Source organism: Aotus nancymaae, unplaced genomic scaffold (assembly GCF_030222135.1).
Source record: "Aotus nancymaae isolate 86718 unplaced genomic scaffold, 86718_ANA_hifiasm-v0.15.2.pri h1tg000053l, whole genome shotgun sequence".
In the NCBI taxonomy this organism is placed as follows: Eukaryota; Metazoa; Chordata; class Mammalia; order Primates; family Aotidae; genus Aotus; species Aotus nancymaae.
The window spans coordinates 24925392-24948475 of record NW_026988467.1 but is presented as its reverse complement, the minus strand read 5'-3'; the positions used below and the strand labels follow the sequence as shown (position 1 = coordinate 24948475).

General features: G+C 44.7%; 1 protein-coding gene across 2 annotated transcripts; it reads right to left on the bottom strand.

Moving 5' to 3' along the window:
• Window positions 1–3487: 3487 nt before the first annotated feature.
• On the bottom strand, window positions 3488–11969 carry MED18 (mediator complex subunit 18). 2 transcript variants are annotated; one of them, XM_012440248.3, is made up of 3 exons: window positions 11799–11969; window positions 10570–10703; window positions 3488–4363 (listed from the first exon to the last, which is right to left on the bottom strand). In XM_012440248.3, the coding sequence occupies exons 2-3, from the start codon at window positions 10640–10642 to the stop codon at window positions 3810–3812; spliced, it is 627 nt and encodes a 208-aa protein (XP_012295671.1). In that variant the 5' UTR covers window positions 10643–10703; window positions 11799–11969; the 3' UTR covers window positions 3488–3809. The 2 variants fall into 2 exon arrangements, with proteins under 2 accessions (XP_012295671.1, XP_012295672.1); XM_012440249.3 differs by having other exon boundaries at window positions 11852–11961.
• Between the last annotated feature and the right edge of the window lie 11115 nt (window positions 11970–23084).

Below are 23084 nucleotides of genomic sequence, written 5' to 3'. Positions count from 1 at the left end.
TCTTTTTTTAACTCTTTTTTTTCTTTGAGATGGAGTTCCACTCTTGTTGCCTAGGCTGGAGTGCAATGGTACAATCTTGGCTCACTGAAACCTCCACCTCCCGGGTTCAAACAATTCTCCTGCCTCAGCCTCCTGAGTAGCTGGGACTACAGGCACCTGCCACCATGCCCAGCTAATTTTGTATTTTTAGTAGAGACGGGGTTTCTCCATGTTGGTCAGGCTGGTCTCGAACTCCGGACCTCAGGTGATCCGCCTGCCTCGGCCTCCCAAAGTGCTGGGATTACAGGCGTGAGCCACCGCGCCCGGCACCTTTGTGAAAATTCTTAATTATTTTCTTAGCTAAAGGAGCTTAAGAAGAGTTTTTACTGATTTTCGTTTCCTCCAAAAATGTACTCCTTTCTCCATGTTCTCCATGACCTTAAGTATTGTAAATTTTAACATTTCTACCTAGAGCCACTTTTTAAAATTCATGTTTTCAGTTCTCAGAAATAAATCAGAGCATTAAAATGTGAATGGCTTCTTCAGAGTGAAAAAGCCACAGTTGGCCAGGCATGGTCGTTCATGCCTGTGGCTGAAGCGGGCAGATCACTTGAGCTCAGGCGTTCAAGACCAGCCTGTCTCTATTAAACATATAAAAAATTTTACCTGAGCATGGTGGTACATTCCTATAATCCCAGGTACTTGGGAAGCTGAGGCATGAGAATCACTTGAGGCACAAGAATTGCTTGGGAGGCAGAGGTTGCAGTGAGCCGAGATTGCACCAACGCTCTCCAGGCTGGGTGACAGAGTGAGACTCTGTCTCAAAAAAAAAAGAGAAAGCCATAGTCAAAAAGCTACCCTTTCCACAATTTCCTCCAGCTTACTACAGATGCTGGGCCTCATGGCGTACATACCAACTCATTAAAGAGGAATGTTAACCTGGGACAAACCAGCTTACATGGGCAAGATTCTTCTGGTCTCCAAGTCAGCATTCACAAGTTCACTCAACACTCATTTCCTCACTTATTCACTCAACAAATATTTGAAAGGTCATTATACGAGTAGTACTAAGCTAGGTAGGGGTTATGGGGTTCATATAAATAAAAAGTATTTAGAACAGTGCTAAATAAAACATTTATCACAGTACCTGGCATAAATATTGATTTATTGATCAGTTATTATGTGCCAGGCACTGTGCTAAATGAGTGGATTATCTCATTTAATCCCTACAACAATCTCTAGGAACAGTCTATGATCAAACACATTTTGCAGACAAGAAAACTAAGGCTTGGCCAGGTACAGTGGCTCACATCTGTAATCCCAGCACTTTGGGAGGCTGATGCGGGTGGATAACGAAGTCAGGACATTCAAGACCAGTCTGGCCAAGATGGTGAAACCCCGTCTCTACTAAAAATACAAAAAAAAAAAAAAAAAAAAAAAAAAAAGCCGGGCGCGGTGGCTCACGCCTGTAATCCCAGCACTTTGGGAGGTCGAGGCGGGTGGATCACAAGGGGTCAAGAGATCGAGACCATACTGGTCAACATGGTGAAACCCCGTCTCTACTAAAATACAAAAAAAAAAATTAGCTGGGCATGGTGGCGCGTGCCTGTAATCCCAGCTACTCAGGAGGCTGAGGCAGGAGAATTGCCTGAACCCAGGAGGCGGAGGTTGCGGTGAGCCGAGATCGCGCCATTGCACTCCAGCCTGGGTAACAAGAGCGAAACTCCGTCTCAAAAAAAAAAAAAAGTAGCAAGGTGCAGTGGCAGATGCTTGTAATCCCAACTACTCTGGAGGCTGAGGCAGGAGAATCGCTTGAACCTGGGGGGCGGAGGTTGCAGTGAGCCGAGATTGTGCCACTGCACTCCAGCCTGGGTGACAGAGTGAGACTTGGTCTCGAAAAAAAAAGGTGGAAGGGGGGAAAAAAGCAAACTAAGACTTACAGAGGTTTACCCAGCTTCAACAACAAACATGCAGTGCAGTTTAGATTTGAACCAAAGATTCCGAAGTTTGTGCTCTTAATCATTAGGCTATACTACAAAACACAGTTCCTCTTCTTAGGAAGCATACAGTCTTGTTAATACTACTAAAATTGGGCAGGGCAGGGTGGCTGATACCTGTAATTCCAGCACTTTGGGAGGCTGAGGAGGGCAGATTGCTTGTAAGCACTACGGAAAAAAATAAAGAGATATCAGGCATGGTGGCTCACGCCTTTAATCCCAACACTTTGGGAGGCTGAGGCAGGTGGATTGGTTGAGGTCAGGAATATGAGACCAGCCTGGCCAAAACGGTGAAACCCCAACTCTACTTAAAATATAAAAATTAGCTGGGTGTGGTATTGCATGCCTGTAATCTCAGCTACTTGGGAAGCTGAGGTAGGAGAATCCCTTGAGCCCAGGAGGTGGAAGTTGCAGTGGTGCCACTGCACTCAGCCTGAGCAACAGAATGAGACTCCATCTCAAAAAAAAAAAAAAAAAAAAAAAAGGTAAAGGGATAGAGAGTAGAGAATGACAGAGAATGAGTGTGCCACTTAATTCTGGATGGTCAAGGAAGCTTCTCTGACATTTTAGCAGAGACCTGAAAGGTGAAGAAAGCCAGCCACACTGAATTCTGGGCAGGGAGTGTTCCATGAAAATATGTTGGCTCTTTCCCAAATTAATCTATACATATTCAATGAAATTCCAATACAAATTCCAGTAGTAATGTTGAGAATCTACAACTTACTCTAAAATGAATATGAAAGAATAAAGACCTATGAAAACCCAGTCTGTATTTTTGTTGTTGTTGAGACAGGGTCTCAGTGTTACCCAGGATGGAGTATATTGGTAGGATCACAAGTCACTGCAGCCTCAACCTCCCAGGCTCAAGAGATCCTCCTACTTCAGCCTCCCAAATAGCTGGAACCACAGGTGCATGCCATCACACCTGGCTAATAAAAAAAAAAATTTATTTTGTGGAGATAAGGTCTTGCTATATTGCCCAGGCTGGTCTTGAATTCCTGGCCTCAAGCAATCTTGTCCTGGCCTCCCAAAGTACTGGGCTTATAAGCATGAGCCACCATACCTGGATACTAAGTCTATTTTCTTTTATTATTATTTTTTGAAATATTACTACACTACACTATAAGTCTATTTTAGAGGACAAAAAGGTAAGGGTACCTGCCTTTCTGGTAGAACTGGCTCTACTATAAAGCCTTAATAATAAAAACATTGTGTTGCTGGCACCGAAACAAAGAAAAAAAAAGAAATAAAATGGAGAACTTAAAAATAAAATATATACATGGAAACCTAATATGTGACAATGGTAGCAGCACAAAGCACTGAAAATTGTTTTTTGGATGGTGGTAGAAAAACTAATTCACTGCCGGGAGAAGAAACCTGGGTTTTTACTTGAAACCACCTAGAAAATGGACTCTAGATGAATTAAAGATCTAAATGTGAAAGTTAAAACTATAAAGCTGAGAAGGAAATTCTGTGTTACCTAGGGGTAAATAAAGACTTCCTAAACAAAATTCTAGGCCACTGCCTTTATTACCATATAGCACAAGCTCACAGCCTCTAATGTTACAAACCTTACACACAAATGGCCAAACAAGAAATTTTTATTTCCAAAAGCTAATTTACTACAGTTTCTGCTCTTTATACAGCAGGATTAGATAGATTCTCCGCGATGTCCTGAGCCTTTAATGTAGAAAGGCTGTCATGAAAGTGAAATCATCACGAGGCATCCTCCTCCCTGAAGGAAGAATGCCTGGCAATGGTGAAATGGGGCATTTAAAACATATTTTTTCAAACAAGTAAGGACAGGCCCCAAATGTGGACAGATTCTCTTAGTCACATGAGCCTCTTGGGGTCTATTTTCTCTAGATGAACCAGAGGTTTTAGCTGCTCTGCAAAGTTCCTCATGTCATCAGAAACCATGTCCTGTCCAGCGGGTGCAACTACACTTAATTCCACGAGATAGGAAAGTGACAAGGCCTCAGTGCTGTCTGTGTTCCCTGGCACCAGGATGCGGAAAATCTTGTACACCATTATCTTCATGATGCCCTTTCGGAACAAGTGTCCCTTAGCAACAAACTCATGGTCCATGCGGAAGCCCATTTCCATCAAGAAGTCGGTGAGGTTCTCAGACGTGGCAATGTCCACGCAGTTTCGCACCAGGGCGTGGCGGTTCTTGTCTCCCATTTCTGGTTGTCCCAGGTAGCGCAGATGCCAGGGTGCCCCTGCCCTGTCCATAGAGCGTCGGGCCCTTAGAACAAATGGGCTGGCTTGCTGGCCCTTAAGGAGGAATACCATCTCATGGTCAAGAAAAGTCTCAGGTTCCATGTTGTCACATAAACCACGAAGGCGGTGGATGAGGCTTTCCAAACTGTGATCTAAAACACTTCCTGAAAAGGGAAGAAGTACCTCTGAGTCCTATCTTTCCTTTTAGGTCATGGAATTAGCATACAATTGAAAAAACTTAAAATGAAAAATCCAAACAGTTTAGTGAAGCATCTCATAACACGTAAGGCCAACACATGAGATTTTAGAGGAGTTACGCTAGCAAGATATTGTATAACATTGTGAGACAGTTATTATTTTCCTTTTCAATTTTTTGGAATTTTCTTATTTAGCACTACAAAGTCTTTAGGCCTTCTCTAGTGCTAATTTCCAACATGCCTTGGACTTAGAGCCTTTAATCAGCCACAGTGTCTATCTAGAATGTAATAATACTGGCTGGGCATGGTGGCTCACGCCTGTAATCCCAGCACTTTGGGAGGCCGAGGTGGGCAGATCCTAAGGTCAGGAGATCGAGACTACCCTGGCCAAAATGGTGAAACCCCATCTCTACTAAAAACACAAAAATTATCTGGGTGTGGTGGCGCGTGCCTGTAATCCCAGCTACTCAGGAGGCTGAGGCAGGAGAATCACTTGAATCCGGGAGGTGAAGGTTTTGGTGAGCAGAGATCGCACCACTGCACTCCAGCCTGGGTAATAGAGTGAGACTTCGTCTCAAAAAAAAAAAAAGTAACAATACTGTTTTAGCAATGTATTTATTTATTTGTTTTTGTAGAAATGGGGTCTCACTACCTTGTTGTCCAGGTTGGTCTTGAACTCCTGGCCTTGGTCTCCCAAAGTGTTGGGATTACAGGCATAAGCCAACATGCCCAGCCAATAACACTATTTTGTTGTCATATACTTTAACAATTGCCTTCAATTTCCAACAAATAAAAGTCCTTCATTTATAGAAGAAATATAAAGTTTCCTTTTTTTTTTCCTGAGATGGTGTCTCACTCTGTCATAGGCTAGAGTGCAGTGGCATGATCTCAGCTCACTGCAACTCCACCTCTTGGGTTCAAACAATTCTCCCGCCTCAACCTCCTGAGTAGCCGGAATTATAGGCATGTACCACCATGCCCAGCTAATTTTTGTATTTTTAGTAGAGATGAGACTTCACCATGTTGGCCAGGATGGTCTCCATCTCTTAACCTTGTGATCTGCCCACCTCGGCCTCCCAAAATTCTGGGATTACAGGCGTGAGCCACTGCGCCTAGCTAAAGTTTCCTTTTTATCAGGAAAAGTTTTCCTCTTCTATATGTAAGTAGAAGAGAATGAATTGCTTCATAGAATCTTCATCCCCTTGGCAACATCTGACACAGTTGTTATAGTAGATCATACCCACTGTGAAATCTATTCTTCCCTTGGCCTCTGAGACACAACTCTCTTGTTTCTTCACTTAACTCGCTGACCATTCCTTTTAAGTCTTCTTTGCTTGGTGTTTCCCATCTTCCCTAAACACTGGAGGACGAGGACTCAGTCTTGGTCCTCTCTTGTATCAATACTCTTTTCCTCCCTATGTGACATTTGTGTCATCTTTTTTCTTTTGAGACAGAGTCTCGCTCTGTCGCCCAGGCTGGAGTGCAGTGGCACAATCTCAGCTCACTGCAAGTAAGTTAATTATATTTTTCTTCTTCTTTTTTTTTTCAAGACGGGGTTTCACCATATTGGTCAGGCTGGTCTCAAACTCCTAACCTCAGGTGATCCACCCACCTCAGCCTCCCAAAGTGCTGGGATTACAGGTGTGAGCCACCACGCCCGGCAATTATGTCCCTAAGTGACATTTGGTCCCGTGGTTTTAAATATCACTTATGGCCTGAAGACTCCCACATTTTTATCTCTGAACTACAGAAAAAAACATCTAACTGACTACTCAATTTCTCCACTTGGATGCTGAACAGACATCTTTATCTTAACACGTTGAATATCAAATTGTTGATTTTTTCTTCCAAAATTTTATTCATCCTGCAGTCATCGCCATCACAGTAAATGGCAACTCTCTGCTTCTGGTTGGTTACCTAGGCCAAAATCATCTTTGACTTCTTTCTTTCTCCCACATCCTACATTTAATCCGTATTTTTGAAATAAATGCAGAATGCAACCACTTCTCACTCCCTTAGTCACTTCAACCTTGTCCCTTCAAATGAAGTCAGCTTCATTTGTTGCCTGGTCTTTGTAATAGCTGTTTCTGCCTTTGTCTTCTTCTCTTCTCCATATGAAAGCCCAATGGTCTTTTAAAATATTGGGCAGATAAGCGGGGTGCGGTGGCTCTTGCCTGTAATCCCAGCACTTTGGGAGGCCTAGGCGGGTGGATCATCTGAGGTTGGGAGTTCGAGGCCAGCCTGACCAACAGGGAGAAACCCTGTCCCTACTAAACATACAAAATTAGCTGGGCATGGTAGACCATGCCTATAATCACAGCTACTCGGGAGGCTAAGGCAGGAGAATTGCTTCAACCTGGGAGGCAGAGGTTGCAGTGAGCTGAGATCATGTCATTGCACTCTAGCCTGGGCAACAAGAGCAAAACTCAATCTAAAAAAAAAAAAGGCGGGGCACAGTGGGTCACACCTATAATCCCAGCATTTTGGGAGGCCAAGGTGGGCGGATCACGAGGTCAGGATATCAAGACCATCCTGGCTAACTTGGTGAAACCCCATCTCTACTAAAAAAATACAACAACAACAAAAAAAATTAGCCGGGTATGGTGGCACGCACCTGTAATCCCAGCTACCTGGGAGGCTGAGGCAGGAGAATCGCTTGAACCAGGAGGCAGAGGTGGTAGTGAACGGAGATGGCACCACTGCACTCCATCCTGGGTGACAGAGCGAGACTCCGTCTCAAAAAAATAAATAAATAAATAATTGGGCAGATAATAACACTCCTCTACTCAGAACTTTCTAGTAGTTTCCTGTGTCATTTAGAATAAAAGGCAACATCTTTACCACTGTTGACAAGGCCCCTAGATATTACGGTCTCTGCTACCTGTCCAACGTCATCTCCTTCTACTCTTCCCCTTGATCATTGTCTCCAGGAGTGGCCTTCCTGCCAGAGCTCATTCCCCTATTCTCTATGCTGAGGATGTTCTTCCCATCTGCATGTTGTACCCTATAACTTTTGTCAGGTCTCTGTTCAAAGGTGACTTTATCATCAAGGCCTTTTCTGATCACCCTAATAAAACAGTAAGTGTCCCACCAAACTCTAGCCACTTTCCTGCTTTATTTTGATGACATAGTTTTTTTTTTTTTTTGAGATAAGGTTTCACTCTGTCTCCAGGCTATAGGGCAGTGGCGTGATCATAACTCTCTAGAGCCTCTATCTCCCGGGCTCAAGTGATCCACCCACCTCAGCCTCAGCCTCCCAAGTAGTTTGGACTACAGGTGCAAACCACCATGCCCAGCTAATTTTTTTTTTTTTTTTTAAGATGGAATGTTGTTCTTGTCGCCCAGGCTGGAGTGCAATGGCCCGATCTTGGCTCACTGCAACCTCCGCCTCCTGGGTTCAAGTGATTCTCCTGCCTCAGCCTCCCAAGTAGCTGGAATTACTGGCACCTGCCTCTACGGCCAGCTAACTTTTTGCATTTTTAAGAGAGATGGGGTTTTGCCGTGTTGGCCAGGCTGGTCTCAAACTCCTGACCTCATGATCTGCCTGCCTCGGCCTCCCAAAGTGCTGGGATTATAGGTGTGAGCCACCATGCCTGGCCAATTTTTAAAAATTTTTTAGTAGAGACAGTCTTGCTATGTTGACCAGACTAATCTTGAATTCCCAAACTCAAGCAATACTCCAGCCTTAGCCTCCCAAATGCCTGAAATTACACATAGATTTTTTTTAGTCATCTTTCTTCCTCCATGGGCTATGACTCAAATGTTAGGAACATATTCAAATACTTGTTGATAAAATCTGGCTGGGCAAGGTGGCTTGTGCTTGTAATCCCAGCACTTTGGGAGGTCGAGGCGGGTGGATCACCTGAGGTCAGGAGTTTGAGACCAGCCTGGCCAACATGGCAAAACCTCGTCTCTACTAAAAATACAAAAAAATTAGCCCGGCAAAGTGGCACGCACCTGTAATCCAAACTACTCGGGAGGCTGAGACATGAGAATCCCTTGAATCCAGGAGGCGGTGGTTGCAGTGAGCCAAGATCACACCACTTCAATCCAGCCTGGGTGACAGAGCGAGATTCTGTCTCAAAACAAAAAACAAAAACCAAAAAGCCAAATACTTGTTGACTAAATCTGTTAAAGCAAATAAGGATATATTATTGTAACAATGCCAAAAATTGGTAAAGGGACTCAAATGACTGAATATTTGAAAACAGGTAGGGTTATAAGAAAAGCAATGGACAAGGTCCTAGTATCATAGGACAGAAAATGTTAGGATCGTAGAGGCCGAGGCGGGCAGATCACTGGAGTCCAAGAGTTCAAGACCTGCCTGGGCAACACTGCAGAATCCCTTCCCTACAAAAAATACAAAAATAAAAAAATAGCCAGGCATGGTGGTGTGTGCCTGTGGTCCCAACTACTAGGGCGGCTGAGGTGGGAGGACTGCTTGAGCCCAGCAGGCTGAGGTTGCAGTGAGACAAGATCGCATCACTGCACTCCAGCCTGGGTGACAGAGTGAAACCCTATCTCAAAAAAAAATGAAAAGAAAATGTTAGGAGCAGGGAATGGCTCACCATTGCATCCTACATTCAGGACAGTCTCAGAAATGTTCATTCCTCATACATCTTAGGTGCTTTATAAGTGTTGGTTCATTCAATGTATGCTTACTAAATGCTGTCCTGGGGGCACTGTGCTAGGCTCTGCCCTTGTGGAGATTACAGTTTAGTAGTGGAAACAAGAAATAAATAAGTAAGGCTGGGTGCAGTGACTCATGCCTGCAATTCTAGCACACTGGGGATGCTGAGGTGGGAGAATCATGTGAGTTCAGGAGTTCGAGACTAGCCTGGGCAACATAGTGAGACTTCATCTCTACTAAAAATAAAAAATAATAATTAGCTGGGCGTGGTACCATGGGCCTGTAATCCCAGCTACTCAGGAAGCTGGCGCAGGGGGATTGCTTGAGTCTAGGAGGTTGAGGCTGCAGTGTGCTGTGATCGCACCACTATATTTCAGCCTGGGTGAGAGAGCAAGACTCTGTCTCCATATAAACAAACAAATAAATGAAAACACAAGGAAATAAAAGAGAATGAGATGGAGAGCAACTGGAGGGGACAAAGAGGAGGAAACTACTCTGAGGTGTTGGAGTGGTCAGAGGACTCTCTAAGGGGATGACAGCTGAGCTAAGACCCTGCGATGAAAATGAAATGGTTAGCTGGGCGTGGTGGCTCATGCCTGTAATCTCAGCACTTTGGGAGGCCGAGGAATGCGGGTCACAAGGTCAAGAGATAGAGACCATTCTAGCCAACACAGTGAAACCTCATCTCTACTAAAAATACAAAAATTAGCCAGGCATGGTGGTGCACACCTGTAGTCCCAGCTACTTGGGAGGCCGAGGCAGGAGAATTGCTTGAACCTGGGAAGTGGAGGTTGCAGTCAGCTGAGATTGCACCACTGTGCTCCAGCCTGGGCAAAAGAGTGAAGAATCCGTCTCAAAAAAAAAAAAAAATCAGAGAAACAGGACCTAGAAAGATAGTTGCTAAGGGTTTGGCATACAGGGGAGTAGGAATCAGTGTTTAATGGGTATAGAGTTGAAGTATTTTAGGCTGGGCACAGTGGCTCATGCCTGTAATCCTAGCACTTTGGGAGGCCAAGGCAAGTTGATCACTTGAGTCCAAGAGTTCAAGACCAGCCTGGCCAACATGACAAAACCTCAACTCTCTACTAAAAATACAAAAATTAGCTGGGCATGGTGATGCACACTTGTAATCCCAACTATTCGGGGGCCTGAGACATAAGAATCTCTAGAACCCAGGAAGTGGAGGTTGCAGTGAGCCGATATCGTGCCACTGCATTCCAGCCTAGGTGACAGATCGAGACTCTGAAAGAAAAAAAAGTTCTATTAAGTATTTTTTTCAACTACTCAGAATAAACACGAGTTCTAAAGATCTGTTGCTTAACAATGTTAATATACTTCACACTACTGAACTGTACACTTAAATATGTTATGATGACAAATTTAATATGTTTAATGCATATAAAACTATAATAGGAAGTAACAATTAAAAACATAGCTGATTGCCAGAAACTGTGCAGGCTGCTTTTGTGTTAAGTCTCTCATCTTCAGGGAAGCTGAACAGAGAAGAGGAAAACAGGTAATCCAAGTTCCCTGGTTCACTTACCCTGCAGCAGGTACTCCATCATGTTAATGGTGCCCCCAGTGACAGGCATCATGGTGACTGGAGGTGCCTCCATGGTGTCTAAGTTGAAGACAACACAACTCAGAACGCCCAGTCAGGTAAGGCATGAGATATACCTGAAAAAGAGTTCACTTGTTTATACATCAGAGTGGTGGAGAGAGACCAGATCTGTTGTGGCACTGGCCTTCAAATCAAAAGATTCATTCATTCAAAACGTCTGAGTATCTCCTTATATGGCCAGTTCCAGGAACTGATAATACAGAAATATAAAAGGGAGATCTAGTCATGCAGTTATACCATAACCTTCTAGTCTCAAGTTCTGAAACTTCCAAGTTACCTGTGCAATCTTGAGAAAGTCCTACAACCCCTCACGCTGGGACTCAATGTATTCCTTATAAAATAAGGCCAATTTTCTTTTTTTTTGAGATGGAGTTTCACTCTTGTCATCCAGGCTGGAGTGCAATGGGGTGATCTCTGTTCACTGCACCCTCCGCCTCCAGGATTCAAGCGATTCTCCTGCCTCAGCATCCCGAGTAGCTGGGATTACAGGCACCCGCCACCACGCCCGGCTTTTTCTGTATTTTTAGTAGAGATGGGGTTTTGCCATGTTGGCCAGGTTGGTCTTGAGCTCCTTGGCCTCAGGTGAGTCTCAGGTGATCCGGCCTCCCAAAGAGCTGGGATTACAGGCATGAGCCACCGCGCCCAGCCGAGGCCAGTGATTTTTAATTCCGGAGGCTATGTGGCTCAAATGACATAATAAAGAGGAAACAAAATTCAGAAGAACTGAAAAGTGACTTAAGGGACCTTAATTTTATAGATGAGGATACTGAGACTCGGAGAGGTGCAGAAGGATACACACAGCAAGTTGTGGCAGAGTTTGGACCAAACTAGAATCTAGGCGTTCTATCTCTCTAAAAATGCCTTCCCCTCTCCCCTTTTCTTTTTTGGAGACAGGATCTCGATCTGCAGCACAGGCTGGAGTACAATGGGGAGTTCCCAGTTCACTATAACCTTGAACTCCTGGGCTCAAGCGATCCTCAGCCTCCCGATCTGCCTCCCAAGTAGCTAGACTACAGGCGGGAGAGCCACTGCGGCTGGCCTGAAAATGCCTTTTAAAGACAGCCAAGAGGAAGTTATTTTAAGATGATGGTATATAGGTCCCTCTAAGCCGGCATCCAGAACACGTGTCCATTTAAACACTAGAAACACACCTCCGTGAGGCTCTAGCTTCTCAAGAAGCCGGGAATTATAACCACCCGCGCACCTAGGAGCCTTTGAGCGACGATTAGATTCCAGCCCTCCGGTTAACCGAGCCCGGGAAGCCCTCAGACGGATGCAACCAGCCAACTTCCTCCTCTTTTCACCTCCGGTCGGAAGCCGAAGTCTTAACAAACCTCGAAACTGCCGTTCCGGATCGTAAGGGTGCCGAGAAGGCCAAAGAGCTTCATTGCGGACAGACAACCAGAAGCGCATGCGCGAAATCCCGGGCTGCTGTAAGAAAGATGGCGCCCTCCTTTGGAGCATTCATCCGGGCGCTACCTGAAGCCTTGACGTCACAGGCCATCCTCTAGGAAATTTTTAGGTTTGACAACCTGGAGATGTATTTGTGTAGAAAGTCTCTTGGGGCCAGGCGCGGTGGCTCACGCCTGTAATCCCAGCACTTTGGGAGGCCGAGGCGGGTGGATCACGAGGTCAAGAGATCGAGACCATCCTGGTCAACATGGTGAAACCCCGTCTCTACTAGAAATACCAAAAATTAGCTGGGCATGGTGGCGCGTGCCTGTAATCCCAGCTACTTGGGAGGCTGAGGCAGGAGAATTGCCTGAACCCAGGAGGCGGAGGTTGCGGTGAGCCGAGATCGCGCCATTGCACTCCAGCCTGGGTAACAAGAGTGAAACTGTGTCTCAAAAAAAAAAAAAAAAAAAAAAAAAAAAAGAAAGTCTCTTGGAACTGTTAAGACTTACAGAGATTATCATGAACTTAAAAAAAAAAACAAAAACTGAGGGGTCGGGCACAGCGGCTCATGCCTGTAACCCCAGCACTTTGGGAGGCCAAGGCGGGCGGGTCACTTGAGGTCAGGAGTTCAAGACCAGCCTAGCCAACATGGTGAAACCCCGTCTCCACTAAAAATACAAAAGTTAGCCGGGCATGGTGGCGCATGCCTGTACTTTCAGCAACTAGGGAGGCTGAGGTGGGAGAATCACTTTAACCTGGGAAGCGGAGGTTGCAGCGAACCGACATTGCCCCACTTGCACTATAGCCTGGACGACAGAGAGAGACTCTGTATCAAAAAAAAAAGAAAGAAAAAGAAAAAAAGAAAGTAAAGGAATAAAGAATGGCTACCCCCATAGGCAGAACAGGCGAGTGGAAAAGGTGTAGGCCCAGATCCAGGAGTACTCAGCATGCCAAACTAAAGAAAGAATAGATGTGGCCAGGCGCGGTGGCTCACGCCTGTAATCTCAGCACTTTGGGAGGCTGAAGCGGGCGGATCACAAGGTCAGGAGTTCAAGACCAGCCTGACCAACATGGTGAAACCCCGTCTCTACTAAAAATACAAAAATTGGGCTGGGCGCGGTGGCTCACGCCTGTAATCCCAGGACTTTGGGAGGCTGAGGCGGGTGGATCACGAGGTCAAGAGATCGAGACCACCCTGGTCAACATGGTGAAACCCCGTCTCTACTAAAAATACAAAAAATTAGCTGGGCATGGTGGCGCGTGCCTGTAATCCCAGCTACTCAGGAGGCTGAAGCAGGAGAATTGCCTGAACCCAGGAGGTGGAGGTTGCAGTGAGCCGAGATCGCGCCATTGCACTCCAGCCTGGGTAACAAGAGCAAAACTCCGTCTCAAAAAAAAAAAAAATTGCCGGGTGTGGTGGTGCATGCCTATAATCCCAGCTACTCAGGAGGCTGAAGCAGGAGAATCATTTGAACCCAGGAGGCGGAGGTTGCAGTGAGCTGAGATCGCGCCACTGTACTCCAGCCTGGGTGACACAGCGAGACTCTGTCTCAATTAAAAAAAAAAAAAGAATAGATGTGAGCTTTAAAGGAACTCTGGTTGCAATGTGAAGAAAAGGTTGGGAAAGGAGAGCCTGGAGAAAAAAGATCAGGCCAGGCTCAGGTGCCTCAGGCCTGTAATCCCAGCACTTTGGGAGGTAAGGTGGGCAGATGGCTTGAGCTCAGGAATTCAAGACCACCCCAAGCAACATAGTGGAAACCTGTCTCTACAAAATATACAAAAATTAGCTGAGTGTAGTGGGTCGCACCTGTAGTCCCAGCTACTTGGAAGGCTGAGGTTGGAGGATTGCTTGAGCCTGGGAGGCAGAGGTTGCAGTGAGCCGAGATAGGCCACTGCACTCCAGCCTGTGCAACAGAGGGAGACCCTATCTGGAAAAAAATTAAAGAAAGAAAAAAAGACCAATGAGGTGCTTTGGTACAACTCTGGCTGAGAAACAACTGTGAGAAAAAGATTTTAAAAATGTAAAAGAGGAAATTAGCTGGGTGTGGTGGCACACGCCTGTAGTCCCAGCTACTCAGGTAGCTGAGGCACAAGAATCACTTGAACCCAGGAGGCGAAGTTTGCAGTGAGCCGAAATCATGCCACTGCACCCCAGCCTGGGCAACAGAGCAAGACTCTGTCTCAAAAAAAAAAAAAAAAAAAAAAAAAAAAAATATATATATATATATATGTATGTAAAAGAATTATTTAATGACTAACCAGACGTAAAGACAGAGAGATGGAGTCACAAATGTCCAGATTTCTACCTTGAGTGGCCATTGCCGTACTTTTTTTTTTTTTTTGAGATGGAGTCTCGCTCAGTCGCCCAGACTGGAGTGCATTGGCGCCATCTCAGCTCACTGCAACCTCCACCTCCCGGGTTCAAGCCATTCTCCTGCCTCAGCCTCCTGAGTAATTGGGATTACAGCACGCACTACCACACCTGGCTAATTTTTGTATTTTTAGTAGAGATGGAGCTTCATCATGTTGGTCAGACTGGTCTTGAACTCCTGACCTTGTGATCCACCTGCCTCGGCCTCCCAAAATGCTGGGATTTACAGGCATGAGCCACAGCACCCAGCCAGCACTTTTTTTCTCTAAGCTAGAAAACACAGAGCAGTGTGGGTGAGACAGGACAGATGAGTTCATTGAGCATCAGGTGTCTATGGGACACCCAAATGGCAAAGTTCAGGGAAGAGAGAGATTTCAAAACCATAGCCTCATATGGTAGCTAAAAGGCGTGACAATGAATGAGATCATCCTGAAAGAGTGTACTAAATAAGAAAAGAACATTGACAAGGACTGGGCCTTGCACAGCACTCTGGCAGTTATTAGAGTTGCATATGCCCTAGGGTTTAGGATGTGCCTCTTGATCAACCTGGTGATTCACAAGATTGGGCAAAGCGAGCCGCTGTCAGTGCTGTAATGATTAGACGAGGCCGTGAACTTTTTTGGCCTCTCTTCCTATATAGACACTAATTGCAGCATAGAAAGTCTAGTGAATTACAGGTCATTTGAGGCACCATAGGATTTACCCAAATTTTAGCTGGTATTTTTGAAGAAGGGTAAATATTTTTTTAAAGAGGTAGAGGAGATAGAAAATGGGTAAACAATATGATAATACCTAAAGGAGGCCTAGGGATTATAGGGAAAGGTTTCTCTGATAAGGATATGATGCCTAGAGCTTAGGATGAGGCTCACCCCTGTACTTTGCCACTACCCAGCTGTGCAACTCACTTCCCCTCTCTGAGCCTCAGCTTCCTTTTTTTGTAAAATAGAGATAATAATAGTACTTTCAAAGAAGGAGTTCACAAAAATAAAATGAGATGGTTATAAGCATTTAACATAGTGCTTGGCTTATTGTAAGCACTTAGTATTTTTATTGTTTTCTTATTTATTTTATTTTTATTTAATTTTATTTATTTTTTTAGAGAAAGGTCTCACTGTGTTGCCCACGCTGGTCTCAAACTCCTGACCTCAAGCCATCTTCCCATCTCGGTCTCCCAAAGTGCTGGGATTACAGGCCACTGTGCCCGGCCTGTAGGCACTTACTAAGTAGTAGCTATTAGCTATTATTTTCTTTTATAGCTCTCATTAGAACAGTCACATGAGTCATATGCTATATGCTATCTTCTTAAAATTTATTTATTTTAACCCAAAGTGCTCATCTGCATTTTGTTTGTTTTTAAGAGATGGGGTCTCACTGTCGCCCAGGCTGGTAGTGGTGTGATTTCGGCTCTCTGCAGCCTCAACCTCCTGGGCTCGAGTGATCCTCTCATCTCAGCTTCCCAAATAGCTGGGACACAGGTGCACACTACCATAACCAGCTAATTTTATTTTATTTATTTATTTTGAGATGGAGTCTTGCTCTGTCACCCAGGCTAGGATGCAGTGGCATGATCTCGGCTCACTGCAGCCTTTGCCTCCCAAGTTCAAGCAATTCTCCTGCCTCAGCCTTCTGAGTAGCTGGGATTACAGGCACTGGCCACCATGTCCAGCTAATTTTTGTATTTTTAGTATAGATAGGGTTTCACCATATTGGCCAGCCTGGTCTCAAACTCCTGACCTTGTGATGACCTCATAATCCACTCACCTCAGCCTTCCAAAGTGCTAGGATTACAGGCATGAGCCACCGTGCCTGCTTTTTTCTTTTCTTTTTTTTTTGGTAGAGATGGGGGTCTTCCTATGTTGTCCAACATGGTCTTGAACTCCTGGGTTTAAGCAGTTCTCCCACTTTGGCCTTCCAAAGTGCTGGAGTTAGAGGTGTGAGCCACCATGCCCCACCCTAGCTACATTCTATGAGTGTATTTATTTTTTTGTTTTTGCTCTCTTATTTATTTATTTATTTGAGACGGAGTTTCGCTCTTGTTACCCAGGCTGGAGTGCAATGGCGCGATCTTGGCTCACCGCAACCCCCGCCTCCTGGGTTCAAGCAATTCTCCTGCCTCAGCCTCTCGAGTAGCTGGGACTACAGGCGTGCACCACCATGCCCAGCTAATTTTTGTATTTTTAGTAGAGACGGGGTTTCACCTTGTTGACCAGGATGGTCTCGATCTCTTGACCTCGTGATCCACCCGCCTCGGCCTCCCAAAGTGCTGGGATTATAGGCGTGAGCCACCGCGTCTGGCCTATTTATTCATTTTTTAAAAATTATTTTTTTTCAGCCGGGTGCAGTGGCTCACAACTGTAATCCTAGCACTCTGTGAGGCCAAGGCAGGCGGATTGCCTGAACTCAGGAGTTCCAGATCACCCTGGGCAACATGGTGAAACCTTGTCTCTACTAAAAATACAAAAAAAAAAAAGAAAAAAAAAAAAGAAAAAGAAAAAAATTAGCTACTTGGGAGGCTGAGGCAAGAGAATTGCTTGAACCCGGGAGGTGGAGGTTGCAGTGAGTAGAGATCTTGCCACTGCACTCCAGCCTGGGTGACAGAGCAAGACTCTGTCTCAAAAAAAAAAAAAACAGAAAAAAATTATTTTTTTCATTTTTCGGGAGACTCACTGGATGCTTGAATGTCTTGTGTGCACAGCTCATCTCCCTGGATAGATTATAAACATCTTGAAGTGAGGAATCATGTGTGTGTGTGTGTGTTTTATATATTTATTTTTGATATACAATCTCACTCTCTCATCCACGCTGGAGTGCAATGGCGCCATCTTAGCTCACTGCCACCTTTGCCTCCCAGGTTCAAGTGTCTCTTGTGCCTCAGCCTCCCAAGTAACTGAGATTACAGGTGTGAGCCACCACACCTGGCTAATTTTTGTATTTTTAGTAGATATGGGTTTCGCCATGTTGGCCAAGCTGGTCTTGATCCCCTGACCTCAGGTGATCCATCTGCCTCGGCCTCCCAAAGGGCTGGGATTACAGGCCTAAGCCACCTCACCTGGCCTCAGCTTCTTTTTTTCTCTTTACTTTTTTGGTAGTGACAGGGTCTCACTATATTGACCAGGCTGGTTTCCAACTCCTGGGCTCAAGAAATCCTGTTGCCTAGTCCTCCCAAAGTGCTGGGTTTATAGGTGTGAGCCACCACACCCAGTCAATTTTTTATATTGAGTACATGCTGAAATAATAGTATTTTGGATATTTGGAGTTAAATAAAAATATTTTAGGCTGGGTAAAGTGGCTCACGCCTGCAATCCCAGCACTTTGGGAGGCTGAGGCAGGCGAATCATCTGAGGTTGAGAGTTTGAGACCAGCCTGACCAACATGGAGAAAAATACAAAATTAGCCAGGTGTGGTGGTGCATGCCTGTAATCCCAACTACTTGGAAGGCTGAGGCAGGATAATTGCTTGAACCCAGGAGGCAGAGGTTGTGGTGAGCTGAGACTGTGCTATTGCACTCCAGCTTGGGCAACAAGAGCAAAACTCTGTCTCAAAAAAAAAATTATATACGTATAATTACATTTAATTTAACTTGTTTATTTATTTTTACTTATTTTTTTATTGTTGTTTTGTTTTGTTTTTGAGATGAACTCTTGTTCTGTCTCCCAGGCTGGAGTGCAGTGGCATGAGCTCAACTCACTGCAACATTCCCCTCCCGGGTTCAAGCAATTCTCCTTCCTCAGGCTCCCCAGTTGCTGGGACTACAGGTGCCTGCCACCACACCAGTTTCTGTATTATTTAGTAGAGACAGTGTTTCACCATGTTGGCCAGGCTGGTCTCCTGACCTCGGGTGATCCACCCACCTCAGCCTCCCAAAGTGCTGGGATTACAGGCATGAGCCACCGAGCCTGGCTTATTTTTACTTCTTAAAAGGTGTTACTAGAATATTTATTTATTTACTTACTTGTTTATTTATTTGGAGACAGTCTTGCTCTGTCGCCCAGGCTGGAGTGCAATGGCACGATCTTGGCTCACTGCAACCTCTGCTTCCTAGACTCAAGCAATTCTTGTGTCTCAGCCTCCTGAGTAGCTGGGACTACAGGTGTATGCCACCATGTCCGCCTAATTTTTTTTTTTCTTTTTGAGATGGAGTCTTGTTCTGTCACACAGGCTGGAGTACAGGCATGATCTCGGCTCACTGCAACCTCCGCCTCCCAGGTTCAAGCAGTTCTCTGCCTCAGTGTCTCCAGTAGCTGGGATTATAGGCACCTGCCACCACGCCCGACTAATTTTTGTATTTCTAGTAGAGACGAGGTTTCACCATCTTGACCAGGCTGGTCTTAAACTCCTGACCTTGTGATCTACCTGCCTCAGCCTCCCAAAATGCTGGGATTACAGGCATGAGCCACTGCACCCGGCCAATTTTTTTTTTCTGTTGATGAGATTTCACCATGTTGGCCAGGCTGGTCTTGAACTCTTGTCCTCAAGTGATCCCTTCCGCCTAGGCCTCCCAGATTGTTGGTGTGAGCCACCGTGCCTGGGCTAGAATATTTAAAACTACATATGTGACTTACATATTTCTGTTGGACAGTACTGCTATAGGATCTAGATTTGAAGGTGTGGCTTTGCAGCCAGACAGATCTATAATTCTGGCCACTGCTTCTGTGGGTCTAGGCAATTTATTTAACTTCTTAGGCCTTTGACAGTGCCTGGCATATACTGTATATTGTAGGTATGCAATGAATCAGATTTACTGTTTGGAGAATGGTTTAGGAACTGGGGAATGTTTAATTAGAAAAGACTTATGAAGAGTGGAATATGACATTTGTCTTCCAGTATAAGAATATATGACAAAGCCAGTGGGGATTGAGGAACAATGAAGAGGAGGTGGTAAGGTTAGGGTTAGTGTACATTTATCTCATTTAACTCTCACAACCATGGGGACATCAGCCGACTTAACAGATGAGGAAATAGGCTCTGAGAAGTTAAGTACATTGCTAATAAATGTCAGAGTCAGGATTAAAAGCCAAATCTGTCTGCCTCCAGAGATTTATTGTACTGAGACTTTGCTCTGTGTTAGTTTGGATTGCTATAACAAATTACCATAGACTGGGTGGCCAAGACCACAAATGATTTCACACATTTCTGGAGGCTGGGAAGTCTGAGATCCAGGTGCTGATAGATGTGGTGTCTGTGATTGTCTTAGCTGTGTTCTCATATCATCACATGGCTGAGAAAAAAATCACTTCTTGTTTTTTCCTACAGGGGCACTAATCTCATTCATGAAGACTTCACCCTCATGACCTAATTGTCTCCCAAAGGCTCACTATCACATTGGAGGTTAGGATTCTTTTTTTTTTAAAGACCCTCCAGGTGTTCACAGTGCCTATGTAGTACTGGGTAAAATTTCTGCTCCTCCCAGGAATCAGCATATGAATTTTGGAGACACACAAACATTCAATCTATAATAACCTACGAAGAAAACCTGACTGCTTTTGATTAGTTTTAGAGGACAGGACTAGAATCGTTGGGTGAAAATTATAGGGATATAGATTTCAGCATAATATGAGGAACAAACAACTGGTTGCAGTGGTGGTGTCCAGTAATGGAAGGGGTGCCTGGACACGAAGTAGACTCCCTTCCAGTGAAAATACTCAAGGAGAGACTGTGGTAGAAAGAATTCTTGGCCGGGCACAGTAACTCACGCCTGCAATCTCAGCACTTTGGGAAACCCAGGTGGGCAGATCATCTGAGGTCAGGACCTCAAGACCAGCCTGGCCAACATGGTGAAACCTCATCTCTACTAAAAGCACAAAAATTAGCTGGGCGTGGTGGTACATGCCTGTAATCCCAGTTACTCCATAGGCTGAGGCAGGGGAATCGCTTGAACCTGGGAGGCAGAGGTTGCAGTGAGCTGAGATGGTGCCACTGCACTCCAGTCTGGGTGACAGAGTGAGACTCTGTCTCAAAAAAAAGAAAAAGAAAAGAAATAATTCTTACTCAGACTGGGAGATTGAACTATCATATTTCCTTGATTCCTAGACACTATCCACTCTAAGTCATGGTATTTATTTAATAACAGTTTCAGGTAATTGATAAACTCTATACACGTTATAAATCGAAGCCTGATAAACACAGACACAAAATGCATCTTACAGTTGAGAAAATGCAGTAGTCAGCTGGGCACGGTGGCTCATACCTGTAATCCCAGCACTTTGGGAGGCCGAGGCAGGTGGATCACCTGAAGTCGGGAGTTCCAGACCAGCCTGACCAACATGAAGAAACCCCATCTCTACTAAAAATACAAAATTAGCCAGGTGTGTTGGCACATGCCTGTAATCCCAGCTACTTGGGAGGCTGAGGCAGGAGAATTGCTTGAATCCCGGAGGCAGAGGTTGGGGTGAGCCATTGCCCTCCAGCCTGGGCAGCAAGAGAGAAACTCCATTTCAAAAAAAAAGAAGAAGAAAAGAAAAAAAAAAAAAAAGAAAAGGAAATGCAGTAATGGAAACTTTATGATTTCATAGATACTTAGCCTTAGTAATTCTACCCCTTTGGATTTTTTTTCTATTATGACAACTACAGCATCATTAATAATAATTACCATCAGCAAACACCCAATGACAAATAAGAAATGACACCATTCTTATTCTTAAGGTGTTTAGTTTGCTGAGAGACAGGTAAAACATCTCATGTAATTTTGTGCCTAGTGTTCTTCACTGGGTGCTGACTCAAGAAGTTCACCTCCCCACCCCACCGGCTGAATGACAGGCAGCATTAGCCATTTAATTCTCTTACTCTCAAGGCGGGTCCCTAGGAAATTCTGCTGCAGAAGGGTAATTGGCCTGTTTACTTGCTGCCTTCCTCTTAGCCCAGCCAACCCAGCTCTAGCCTCTGGTTGACCAGGTGTTGAGGTGCCTGAGGGGGATAGGCTATAATAGTTAATGTATTACATGTATCCATAAAAGATTAAAGATTAGCTCTGTTTTAGCTGAACTGTAACTGTCTGTTTGGGTTTCTCCCCTCCCAGGCTGTCTGGGGAAATCAGTGTTGGTTTCAGTCTGAAGATAATTAACTCACTGGGTCTCAAATTTTCTGGACAGCTCCCCTTTAGTGAGTGATTACTGGGTACCAGGCTCTAGGATAAGCACTTTCTGTGAATGTGTATAATTTTTTTTTTGAGACAAAGTCTCATGCTATTGTCCAGGTGGAAGTGCAGTGGCGTGATCTCGGCTCATTGCAACCTCCACCTACCAGGTTCAAGCAATTCTTCTGCCTCAGCCTCCCAAGTAGCTGGGATGACAAGCGTGCACCACCGTGCTCGGCTAACTTTTGTATTTTTAGTAGAGACGGGGTTTCACCATGTTGGCCAGTCTGGTCTTGAACTCCTGACCTTAGGTGATCTATCCACCTCGATCTCCCAAAGTGCTGAGACTACAGGTGTGAGCCACCATGCTCAGCTGAATCTGTATAATTCATTTCCTCCTCATACTAGCTCTCAGAAGCAGGTGGTATTCTTTCCATCTCATAGCTGCCAGAATTGCAAGTCTGCTATATAATATATTTGGAAGTAAAAGGGTTTGTTTCTGGTCCCCTAAGCTCTCTTCACAATTACCCCCTTCCTTGGGTCAAATGGTTTTATGCCATTATTTATACCATCAACTCAGATGTTTTCTGGAGGAGACTCTTTGTACAACCCAGAGGAGATAAGAAAGCTCAGAAAGACTTCATGGAGAAGCAAAAGGGCAGAGGTTAACACACTACTGCTTAGGACTTAAGATGGGTCCTGGACACGGTGGATCGTACCTGTAATTCCAGCACTTTGGGAGACCAAGGTGGACGGATCACTTGAGCACAGTAGTTAGAAACCAGCCCAGGCAACATAGGGAGACCCTGTCTCTACAAAAATTTTAAAATTAGCCAGACATGGTAGCCGGTGCCTGCAATTCCTGCTACTTGGGAGGGTGAAGTGGGAGTGTCGCTTGAGCCCAGGAGTTCAAGGCTATAGTGAGCTGAGATGCTGCCGCTGCACTCTAGCCTGGATGACAGAACCAGACTGTCAAAAAAAAAAAAAGAAAAGAAAAAAGAAAAAGAATTAGTGAAAAGAACATTGTAAGGAGAGTTGGCACATTCTCCGTATGGGCATAACAAGGCACATTGTGGCACACAGTTCAGTCAGCACTTACTATTTGCCTGCTGTAGGCGAGGCACCATCCCGGGCTTTGGGAATATAAAGAATAAATGAAACAACCTAAACCCCTGTCCTGACAGAGTCCACATTCTAGTGATAAAATATTAAATAATATTGAAAATTGTTACAAAATAAGGTGGAAAATATTTATGATATAATATTAACCAATCAAGCCAGTTACAAATGTACAGTGTGATTTGAATTATATAGTCCTTAAAACATCTGTATACAGAGGAAGAAAACATAAAACCCAAATACTAAAAATAATTGCCTTTGTTTAATGGAACCAAAGATCATTTTATCTCCACTTGTCTCTGTTTTCCTTTTTTTTTCTTTTTCTGAGACAGAGTCTCACTCTGTTGCCCAGGCTGGACTGCAGTGGTGCAATCTCAGCTCACTGCAACCTTCGACTCCTGGGTTTAAGCAATTCTCCTGCCTCAGTTTTTTTCCTCTGTCACCCAGGCTGGAGTGCAGTGGCAAGATCATAGCTCACTG